Source organism: Eulemur rufifrons, chromosome 7 (genome assembly GCF_041146395.1).
Source record: "Eulemur rufifrons isolate Redbay chromosome 7, OSU_ERuf_1, whole genome shotgun sequence".
NCBI classification, from domain to species: Eukaryota; Metazoa; Chordata; class Mammalia; order Primates; family Lemuridae; genus Eulemur; species Eulemur rufifrons.
The window spans coordinates 191,169,394-191,181,192 of record NC_090989.1 but is presented as its reverse complement, the minus strand read 5'-3'; the positions used below and the strand labels follow the sequence as shown (position 1 = coordinate 191,181,192).

The 11,799-nt window shown below is 47.1% G+C and overlaps 1 protein-coding gene and 1 non-coding gene across 3 annotated transcripts; one reads left to right on the top strand and one right to left on the bottom strand.

Moving 5' to 3' along the window:
* Positions 1-1,732: 1,732 nt before the first annotated feature.
* LOC138388702 (U4 spliceosomal RNA) lies at positions 1,733-1,873 on the bottom strand. Its single transcript, XR_011234200.1, has one exon. It is a non-coding gene; the product is annotated as a U4 spliceosomal RNA (small nuclear RNA).
* A 5,060-nt stretch (positions 1,874-6,933) lies between these two features.
* NHP2 (NHP2 ribonucleoprotein) lies at positions 6,934-10,928 on the top strand. 2 transcript variants are annotated; one of them, XM_069473954.1, is made up of 4 exons: positions 6,934-7,141; positions 7,221-7,290; positions 9,804-9,909; positions 10,546-10,928. In XM_069473954.1, exons 1-4 carry the CDS (start codon positions 6,982-6,984, stop codon positions 10,669-10,671), a joined length of 462 nt encoding a protein of 153 aa, XP_069330055.1. In that variant the 5' UTR covers positions 6,934-6,981; the 3' UTR covers positions 10,672-10,928. The 2 variants fall into 2 exon arrangements, with proteins under 2 accessions (XP_069330055.1, XP_069330056.1); XM_069473955.1 differs by lacking the exon at positions 9,804-9,909.
* Positions 10,929-11,799: the final 871 nt, after the last annotated feature.

Sequence of the window (11,799 nt, the reverse complement as noted above, 5' to 3'; positions counted from 1 at the left end):
ATCCAACCTCTACCAAAACAGCAAAGAAAATGGGAGGGAGAGTCTCCAACACAGGAAACATTTCCCTGATTTGGGACCATGGAAAGCCAATGGAAGAGGGCAACAGATGGGACGTGGGAGAGCCAGCCTGCCTGGGCCCCCAGGGACCGAGAGTCAGAACCGGAACAGCCACCCCACTTGGCATGTATGCCACCTCTTCCTCCTCAAGAAAGTCCCAGACAAAAAAGCCATCTGGGAAAAGCTCAGACTTTTGTTCAGTGGCCCAGAGTGAAGCCTGCCTTGACTGCAACTGGGGATCTGGGGCTGATAAAGGACTGAGTGGCTGCCCCTGGCCCCAACAAGAGCCTCCGGTTGACATCCCTCCCACAGCACACCCCCACACAGAGCGCCGCTCGCAACTGCCTTGGAGTCCCAGCTGTAAAATGTTTGCATTAGGTGGTCCCTAGGGTCTCTTTTATTTCTAAAAGTCCTCCTTTCTAATTTTATCCCTGCCAGAAATCAGAGCCACATGCTACTGCCCACTCCAGGTCACCTCACCAGCTGGGAAGGTGGAGGTAGAGTCCTGAGCCTTCCATGTACCTGGTGACACAAGCCCTTAGCCCCATCTCTCCTCAAACCCACCCATCGATTGCCCACAGGCTGTCTCCCCAGAGAGAGACGCTGGAGTCTTAATCCCTGCTACCTGTGATGTGACCTTATTTGGAAGTAGGATCTTTGCAGATGAAATCAAGTTAAGATGAGGTCATCAGGGTGGGCCCTGATCCAATGGACTGGTGTCCTTCTAAGAAGAGGCAAACACCTCGCCGCATGAAGACAGACACACACAGGAAGAACACCATGTGGTGAAGCAGGCAGGCACTGATGTGTCTACAAGCCAAAGCGCACAAGGAATTGCTGGCGACACCAGAAGTTGAGAAGGGCATGGGACACATTCTCCTCTAGCACCTTGAGAGACAGCAGGGTCCTGCCAACACCTTGATTTTGGACTTCTGTCCTTGAGAACTGTGAGACAATCCTTTTCTTTTGCTGTAAGCCACCCGGTTTCTGGCACTTGGCACAGCAGCCCCAGGAAACCAATACCTGCAGGCTGCTTGTTGAACAAATGAACACCTCTCTCCTCCCCGGCCCTCCAGCTACCATCCTGAGGGAAGCGGGGGCAGGCCCACCCTCAGGTTGGGGTAGAGCATGCAGGGAGCCCCTGCCCCCTTCTATCCTACCTGCCCCTGCTCTGTTCTGTATAGAGAGGGACCAGCGTGCCCATGTGTGGACACCTGCAGCCAACATCCATGCTCTGTGCTTGGCCACCCTTCAGATCTATGGGGACTGTTCTCCCTCTGAACAACAGATTGGCAGGGGTGAGGGGGGCAGACCCTGCTGGTAGACTCAGGGCCCACAGGGCAGGGATTTCCTGTGCCCTGAGCACAATGTGGGGAGGGATTCATGCTCAAGGTAAGAAGGAGCCCATGCAGAGCCTAGCCCAGGGGAAGCTGAGAGTGGCCTCTAAAGCTAAGGCCCAGGGCCTAAGGGTGGCATGGAAGGGACCCTCACACATCCAGCACAGGCCTAACAGCCTAGGGGCTTTCCTGGCAGGATCTTTAAATCCTCATCCCATTTTAAAGGTGGAAAAACGGAAGCACAGTAAACTTAAACTACTTGTCCAGGGTTAAAAAGCTGATAAACTGTTTTTTCACCAACCTGATGCTTTTTTTTTTTTTTTTTTTTAATTATTCAGTCTCCATAGAGATTGTCAAAAATTGCCAATGCCAACTATATTTCAAGTCATGATGGCAGGGTATTGGGAAAAGTTTTCAATTAGTAATAATCACACCTTGGATAAACCTCATTGGCTATGGTACCACCACTGCACAAAGCTCCAACTTTATGCTTTAAAAAATTTTTTAAAGTTTTTTTTTAAAGATGCGGATAAACTAAAAAAAAAAAAGAAAAGAAAAAAACGATGCTGATAAACGGTATCTGGGATTGAAATTCAGGTCTTTCTCATTCCCAGACCCTTCCTCTCTCTATGTATCATGCTTTTAAATCCTAGCCTTGGTTTAAATTGATAAACTGCCAATGCCCTGTTAGATAATAAAAATAATTTTTAAAAACAAACAAATGGGCTGGGTGCGGTAGCTCACGCCTGTAATCCTAGCACTCTGGGAGGCTGAGGCGGGTGGATTGTTTGAGCTCAGGAGTTCGAGACCAGCCTGAGCAAGAGCGAGACCCCATCTCTACTAAAAACAGAAAGAAATTATCTGGATAACTAAAAATATATATATATAAAAAATTGGCCGGACATGGTGGCACAAGCCTGTAGTCCCAGCTACTCGGGAGGCTGAGGCAGTAGGATTGCTTGAGCCCAGGAGTTTGAGGTTGCTGTGAGCTAGGCTGATGCCATGGCACTCTAGCCCGGGCAACAGAGCGGGGCCTCAAAAAAAAAAATTTTTTTTTTTTAAATTAGCCAGGTGTAGTATTGCGCACCTATAGTCCCAGTTACCTGAGAGGCCAATGCAGGAGGATAGCATGAACCCAGGAATTTCAGTGAGCAATGATCAGGCCACTACACTCTAGCCTGGGTGACAGGGTGAGACCCTATCTCAAAAAACAAAACAACAGAATACTACAGCCATCCAAGCAGTTTATGACTAGAGAAAGAACAGAGAAAATGGAAATACACCCAAATACATATTAGAATCTAGAACATAACAAAGACATTTTATTTTATTTTATTTATTTATTTTTTTGAGACAGGGTCTCACTCTGTTGCCTAGGCTAGAGTGCCAGGACATCAGCCAATCTCACAGCAACCTCAAACTCCTGGGCTCAAGCGATCCTCCTGCCTCAGCCTCCCGAGTAGCTGGGACTACAGGCATGTGCCACCATGCTTGGCTAATTTTTTTTTCTATATATTTTTTTAGTTATCCAGATAATTTCTTTCTATTTTTAGCAGAGACGGGGTCTCGCTCTTGCTCAGGGTGGTCTCAAACTCCTGACCTCGAGCAATACTCCCACCCCAGCCTCCCAGAGTGCTTAGGATTACAGACCTCAGCCACCAGGCCCGGCCAACAAAGACATTTTAAATGAGTGCAGGGAAAGAGGAAGAATTCAACAAATGGTGCCAAGACAATGGCTACTCACCTGGAAAAAAGTGAAGCTGGAACCCTGCCTTGCTCTTACGTATCAAATTAAACCTGATGGATCATTTTCATATTAACAGTGAAACAATAAAAGCAGAAGAAAATATAGGTAAATATTTATATCATCATGGGATAAAGACATTCTTTTTAAGCATGACACAAAACTTAATAGCCACAGGGGAAAAGGTTGATACATTTAACTACCTAAACACTGATTTTGATTTCACAGCCAAAAGACAAATAACAAAGTGTACAAAAAAATTTATGTATCTAGTTATGTTTGCCATACATATATATCAAGCAGAGAAAAAATTTCATTAAAGTGCAAAATGTTTTTCTAAAGCAATAAAAGACAACCTTATAAAAAATTCTACAAAAATTAGAACTGGTAGTTCATAGAAAGAGAAACACAAATGACCTACAAAAATATGAAACATTGATCAGACCCCCTCAGAATAAATTAAAATAAGACACTATCTCTACCTATTGGATTATTACCACCACCATTGCAAAAAAAAAAAAAAAAAAAGCCTGCTAAAACCCAGTCTGGGCAACTATTTGAGAGACACTATTAGAACAACTGTAAATTGCATCTCTTACACCTCTTTAGAGGACAATTTGACATTACTGCATACCTCAAATTATAAATGTTGGGGAACTTATTTCATGGATACACTCACAAAAGTACCAAAAACATTGCACAATATTTATCATAACCTTATTTTAACTAGCAAAAACACTAAAAACAAATGAAGGTCCAGCAATAGGTAGTGGATAAATAAATTATGGAAATCCATATAACATGATACTAGTGAGGCATTGAAAGAATGAGATTTATCTCTATGACTGGAAATAGAAAAAGTTACTGAGATATAGTGATAAGTGGAACGAAATTGCCGGAACAGTATATTACTGTATAATGTACTGTACTATTGTACAATAATTGTACAATGTGTATTATATTGTATAATGTATTATATAATGTATATTAAATTATTGTCATATAATATTGTATAATATAATGTATAATGTATATTGTATATTATTGTACATGTAATATATAATTATATTATTATATAATATATATTGTATATATATTACATATAATTAGATAACAGTACTTATCAGTACTATATAGTATGTAACTTATATTATTATGTAATATACATATATAATGTATACTTATATATTAAATATTTGCATATATACACAAAAAATTTAATAGTGGATACCTCTGAAGAGTCCAAACATGGGGATTAGGGGTTAGTGGGGAAGGACATTTAACTTTCCACTTTACACTCTTTTGTAGTATCTGAAAATTTTTTTTTTTGACAGTCTCACTCTGTAGCCTGGGCTAGAGTGCAGTGGTGTCATCACAGCTCACTATAACCACAAATTCTTGGGCTCAAGCAATCCTCCTGCCTCAGCCTCCCAAGTACCTGGGACTATAGGCGTGTGCCACCACATCCAGCTAATTTTTTCTATTTTTCTGTAGAGACGGGCTTTCCCTCTTGCTCAGGCTGGTCTCGAACTCCTGGCCTCAAGCAATCCTCCTGCCTTAGCCTCCCAGAGTGCTAGGATTACAGGCCTGAGCCACTGTGCCCGGCTATCTGAAATTTTTTAAACATTATTATCTTTATAATAATAAATCTTTTTTTTCCTGAACTGATAGACAATGTGGGCTACAATAATAAACCTTAAATTCCAAAGCCCAAATCTGGATCCTGATGAAACCCATCTTTATGAAGTCCCAAACTGACTTTTCCAAGATCTTAGCTTTATACGGTAAGGTGTGTTCCAAGTCACGTCTGAGGACATTTCCATCCTCCAGGACCCCACCTGGCCACTCTCTTTCCTCAGGCCATGCGAAGAATTGCTCTGTAAAAGGGCCTTAGCATCCATTTCCGAGGAGACACTATTAGTAAGAAAACCACACTGGGATATGAGTCTTCATCAGTCATCTTGACTAATACCCCACATAACTAGCCTACAAAACAATTAAAATTGATTTTAAATATATTTTAAAAATTGCATAAACTATATATATTTTTTGTCTCTTTTACTTGATTTCAACTCCTAGAGCAAGCATCTAGCTTGATAAATACAAAGTCAACTAAACCACTACACACCAATAGAATCCAAATCCAAAACACTGACAATACCAAATGTTGCTGAGGATGTGGATCCACAACTCTGGCTCATTGCTGGTGGGTATATAAAATTCGACAGCACTTTTTTTTTTTTGAGACACAGTCTCACTCTGTTGCCCAGGCTAGAGTGCCATGGCGTCAGCCTAGCTCACTGCAACCTCAAACTCCTGGGCTCAAGCAATCCTCCTGCCTCAGCCTCCAGAGTACCTGAGACTGCAGGCATGCGCCACCATGCCCAGCTAATTTTTTCTACGTATTTTTAGTTGTCCAGCTAATTTCTTTCTGTTGTTTTTTTTTTTTTTTTTGTACAGACACAGGTCTCGCTCTTGCTCAGGCTGGTCTCTAACTCCTGAGCTCAAAGGATCCACCCACCTAGGCCTCCCAGAGCCTCCCAGAGTGCTAGGATTACAGGGGTGAGCCACCACAACTGGCCCAGTGTTTCTTTTTGAAGTGTTAAAAATGTGCTAAAATGGATTGTGGTAATGGCTGCACAATTCAGGGAATATACTCAAAGCCATTTAATTGCACACTTTAAATGGATTAACTATATGGTATATAAATATCTCAATTTTTTTTTAATTTTAAAGAGATTTATTCTGAGCCAAATTTGAGGACAATGACCTGGAGCCACGCCCATGAAGCCTTCAGCAAGTGGACTCTATATCTCGATTTTTAAAAAATTCTCTCCAATTTTTTTAAAAGGTTGGACCTTAGCCCATCTAGGTCTAACTTTCTCACTTCATAGATGAAGCATGGAAACCCAGAGAGATTAAAATGACTTGCCCAGGCTGGGTGCGGTGACTCAGGCCTGTGATCCTACCACTCTGGGAGGCAGAGGCCCGAGGTTTCCTTGAGCTCAGGAGTTCAAGACCAGCCTGGACAACATAGCAAGATAGATTAAAAAAAAAAAAAAGCTGTAAGGAAAATAAAGGGTTATAGGACCCTGGTAGGAGGTCAAGGGGGACTGGAATTTTAGATAAAGTGATCAGGGGAACCCCTCTTATGGGAAACATTCGAGCGGATCCCTGTGGAAAGAGAGCGAGCCATGGGCTACTTGGAGAAAAGCAGTATAGACCGGAGAACTCAATGAGTGAGTGAGCTCCTTGTTTTGTGTCTTCCATAGCTCGCAGCAGGGTCCAGGAAAGAGAACAAAGTATGAAAAATATGCAAGAACTAAAGAAACTTTGCCAGTGTCAGACTTTACCTAAACCTTCAACACCTAGGGCATATCACCCAGAACCAGCCCAGGCCCCGGTCTGACCAGGGTCCTCAGTGCCCATCAGAGGGACGAGATTCTAAGGAGGTTTGGGATCACACTGAGCACAGACTTCGCCTTCTTCCACCCGGGTCGCAGACCCTGCCCTTTAGACGAGGTACCGCCCTACACCGCCACCGCCTCCTCCCCTCGCCCCCAGAGCCCCAGACGCCCCCTTAGACCCGCAGCGCCCGCGTCCCAGCTCCCTCCCGCACCGGGCTCCGCCCCACCACGCTCGCCCCTAGGACCACGGCCCTGACCCTCCCGGCGCTATAATTAAGGAGCTGAGCGTCGGCGATTGGCCTGAGTCGGAGGCCTCGTTTCCTAATTGGTCGTGGTGTGCGACAGTTTCTGACCGAGCGGATGACCCGGAAGTAGCTCCCGAAGCGGAGGCCGCGTGGATTCGCTTCCCGGGGGCTCGGTTTTAGCGTGCGCTGCAATGACCAAAATAAAGGCAGAACAGGACGGGCTGGAGGCTCAGGCGGAGGCGTGCTACGGGGAACGCACTTACCACGAGCTGCTGGTCAACCTGAACCCCATCGCGCAGCCCTTGGCTTCTCGCCGCCTCACGCGGAAGCTCTACAAGTGCATCAAGAAAGGTGCGGCGGGCTCCGGGATGGCCGGGGAGGCGGGAGGGTGGCAGGGCGAAGCCCCCGATTGACTCTTCTGTCGTCGCAGCCGTGAAGCAGAAGCAGATTCGGCGCGGGGTGAAGGAGGTTCAGAAATTTGTCAACAAAGGAGAGAAAGGGTAAGAACCCTCCTACCTCCGGATTTTGCATTTCACACTAAGGAAGGAATCTCTGGGTTTTTTTTTTTTTTTTTTTTTTGAGAGAGAGTCTCCCTTTGTTGCCGGGGCTAGAGTGAGTGCCGTGGCATCAGCTTAGCTCACAGCAACCTCAAACTCCTGGGCTCAAGCGATCCTCCTGCCTCAGCCTCCCGGGTAGCTGGGACTACAGGCATGCGCCACCATGCCCCGCTAATTTTTTCTATACATATTTTAGTTGGCCAGATAATTTCTTTCTATTTTTAGTAGAGACCATGTCTCGCTCTTGCTCAGGCTGGTCTTGAACTCCTGACTTCGAGCGATCCTCCTGCCTCGGCCTCCCAGAGTGCTAGGATTACAGGCGTGTGCCACTGCGCCCGGCCAGGAATCTCTGTTATTTAGTAGGTAAAAGTCAGGTTGACTCTGACCCAACCCTATATACAGAAGACAATCAAGGCCAGGCGTGGTGGCTCACGCCTGTAATCCTAGCACTCTGGGAGGCCGAGGCAGGAGGATCCTTTGAGCTCAGGAGTTTGAGACCATCCTGAGCAAGAGCAAGACCCCGTCTCTACTAAAAAAAAAAAAAAAAAAATAGAAAGAAATTAGCTGGACAACTAAAAACATGGAAAAAATTAGCCGGGCATGGTGGCACATGCCTGTAATCCCAGCTACTCGGGAGGCTGAGGCAGGAGGATCGCTTTAGCTCAGGAGTTTGAGGTTGCTGTGAGCTAGGCTGATGCCACAGCACTCTAGCTTGGGCAACAGAGTGAGACACTGTCTCAAAAAAAAAAAAAAAAAAAAAGGAGTGGGGGGAATCCTGCCAGAAGAGTGGGTGGGTCCTAGGACAGGAGAGAGGGCAGTGGTGGGCAGAGGAGCTGCCCTCTCTTGGAGCCTAAACCATGGCTAGTTTTTTTTTTTTTTTTCCTTGAGACAGAGTCTCACTCTATTGCCTGTGCTAGAGTGCTGTGGCATCAGCCTAGTTCACAGCAGCCTCAAACTCCTGGGCTTGAGCAATCCTCCTGCCTCAGCCTCCCAAGTAGCTGGGACTAGAGGCATGCACCACCATGCCCGGTTTTTCTATATATTTTTAGCTGTTCATATTTCTTTCTATTTTTAGTAGAGACGGGGTCTTGCTCTTGCTCAGGCTGGTCTCGAACTCCTGAGCTCAAACGATCCACCCGCCTCGGCCTCCCAGAGTGCTAGGATGACAGGCATGAGCCACCGCGCCCAGCCAAGTTTAGTTTTTGTACTCAGAGCCTTGAGAGGCCATTGAGGGTTAAAGCCAAGAAGTGACATAATTATGTTTAAAATTTTAAGATTTACCAATTGAGGATAGGATTGGACAGGCAAGAGTGATTTGGGAAAATTCAGATGGGAGGCCTCTGTAATATGAAGAGGTGATGGTGGAGATAGAATTAAAGTGGGTGGATTAAAGAGGATCAGATTTGGAGGATGAGGAGGTGTGCATGACTTCTGGCTTCTCACATGACTAGCCGAATGGACAGGGCCCATTGTGAGGTTGTGAACAGTGGAGGAGGACCACGTTTGTGTGTAAAGATCACAGGTTTGGTTTTAGGCTAGATTTGGAGGTGCCTTGGAGACAAACAACTCCCTGCCCCAGCAGAACTGGCAGACAGGAAGATGACTATATGGGTTTGGAGCTTGGAAGAGAGGACAAGGCTGGAGAGCAGATTTGGGAGCTGTCAGCACATATGCGGCACTTGACACCATGAGGATGAGCCAGGAAAAAGGTGCAGAGGGTGAAGGAAGCCCAGGATCAGCTGTGAGAGCACCAACAGTTTAAAAGCTACTCAGAGGAAGAGGAGCCTGTGGAAGGTAGCCTGGAGGCTAAAGGAGCCACTAGGAGTGAGGAAGCAGCACTTGGACAGGGCTCTTTGTGTCTTCAGGCTCTTGAGGCCTGCCCCAGAGCCCTGACACCTTGCCAGCCAGGAGCCCTAGGTGAGGCTTCTCTAGCAAGCTTGCACTGGTTCCTTGCCACTCCTGGGACAGAGCCCACACTTCTTACCCTGGCACTCAAAGCCCTTGGATGTGCCCCCGGCCAATCTCACCAGCTTTATTGTCTGCCCTCCTCCCTATCCTGGATTCCAGAGCCAGCCCCTCCAGGGGCTGCCTCACAGACATTCATAATCCAGCTTCCGGTTCAAGTGTCGGCTCCCAGTTGAAGTCTTTTTTTGACTCTCCCAGGAGAGCTAGGCTCTTCCTCCTTGGCATCTCTCCCATCCCTCATCTATCCCAGCACTATGCCACTTGTCACACTTGGTGGCATTTACATGTTGTCAAGACACAGAGATCACATCCCCAGAAGAATGCACTTCATCAAACATAATTTTGCATCCCCTTCAGAGGTTGGCAGACCCACATTAATAACTGGGGTCCTTGAGGGTAGGGGCATCTGATTCAAGGCCCGGCCCAGAGGTGGTACTTACAATTGGAAGGAAGGACAGTGCTAGGAATGACAGTGATGCATCTCATTTCAGGATCATGGTTTTGGCAGGAGACACATTGCCCATTGAGGTGTACTGCCATCTCCCAGTCATGTGTGAGGACCGGAATTTGCCCTATATCTACATTCCCTCTAAGACGGTAAGGCACACGTGGCCCCAACCTTGGTAGGCACTGGGGAGGGGTCTGGGCCGTGGTCTGCAGCAGCAGGCCAGGGGGAAAGAACACAAATGCCGGAGTTAAGACAGGCTCCACTACTTCCTAGTTGTGGGACTGTACAGAAGTTACATCTCTACAATTTGGCTTCCTTCTTGTAAAATGGGAATCCTCTCTGTGGACCTGAGAATGAAGTAGGAGCTGTATGTGAACATGCTTTGTAAACTAAGATGCTTCACTTGTGTTAGTCCTGTTAGGTGGTTTCATACTCCAGGGACCTGTAGCTGTCCTTACCTTTACATAGCAGGGGCCAGGCCTGGGTCACAGGGAGTGGGGGATGACAGGGACCTGGAGACCACAGGCCTCCTGCTGGCCTTTAGCCCTTTCACAGTGGCCATGTGGAAACATAGGCCCAATGTTGCTGTGCCATAGCTTGAAAGTTTGCTTGAATTTAAATGATAGCAACTAATTAAAAATGTTTTTAAATATAATGTGGACCCAAGAGAACATGGCTGTGGGCCAGATTAGGCTGCTGATGGGTCATCAGTTTGTGACTCCCTGGCACACAGCTTGTGCTGCATTTTTCTCCAAACAGCCCTTTTTTCCCCTTCTCCTCTGTAGGACTTGGGTGCAGCCGCAGGCTCCAAGCGCCCCACCTGCGTGATAATGGTCAAGCCCCACGAGGAGTATCAGGAGGCCTATGATGAGTGCCTGGAGGAAGTGCGGGCCCTGCCCCCACCCCTGTGAAGGACTTGGACAGCACCCTGGGCACCTGCTCTGGAAGCTGCTGGGCTGGCGGCAGGCCGACGGGCTGCCCTCCTGCCACCCACACCAGCGGCTTCTTCCCGGCTCCCCGAGGCACGTCTTCTTCCCAGGCAGCTCCTGCAGCTCTTTGATGAAGGTAACACCAGCAAGTCTTCTCCATCCGTGCTGTTTCCTGTTGTGCTTAAGTGAACCAGTTCCAAGAATGTAGAGCGGGGAAGTAAATGCTAAGTCTAAAATGAAGTGAGTCCATGGGTGTTTTTTTAAGCAGTGGCTGCTGGTGGGGCCAAGGAGTTGGCGGGCAGGAATGGTGGAAGCAGGCTTTCTCAACGGGAGAACCCAAAGGACTGTGAGCGTTCAGCGCTAATGCTCTGCTGCCCAGGGCCAAGCTCGGGCTCAAGCTGACAACCAATTCTGCTGCTCACCCCAGGGCTTTCAATTCCCCTTGGTGGGGTAGGAGGGGAGTGTGAGATAAGGCAGCAGGGCCCAGACCCACTTCATGGAAGCCTGTAGCCCTCAAGTCAGGGACACCTCCGTTCCTTTCTTTTCTTCCCCCAGGAGCCTTAAATGGCACTGTGAAGCTTATGGAAGCAGTTTAGTCACCCACGCAGTAAACTTTAAATAGGAATGTGAAGCTAAATATGAGCCCCCAGGCCATCTCTCTTGCCTAACGAAATGGCCCTGGCAACCCAATCCCTTCAAACATTTTACACTTGGGGTCCCTTCCTATCGTCAAAGGCCCCAGATGATACTTAGGACACATAGCAGCCAAGCTTCAAGTACCCTGGAATAAACTGGAAAGGGCTTGGGCTTGATCTGGTTTGTATTCCAAGCTCTCTCCTCTCCAAGCTGTGAGCCCTGTTACACAAGGCATTTCATCTTCCTAAATCCCTATACGGACTTCTACTGTGTGTATGTGAAAGTACTTTGCCCGGGGTCTGACATCCTCCAAGGTTTCCCCCTGAGCCAGAGGTGCAAGTTAGGTTTTTTTCTGCCTGGGTATTGTTGGCCAGCCACATTCTTACCTGTAGCCACTGCCAGGCCACGCCTGGTACCTGTGTGCAGATGTGTAGTAATGATTTGTCAGTGAGGCCAAAGGCTGGCCAGGAAAAG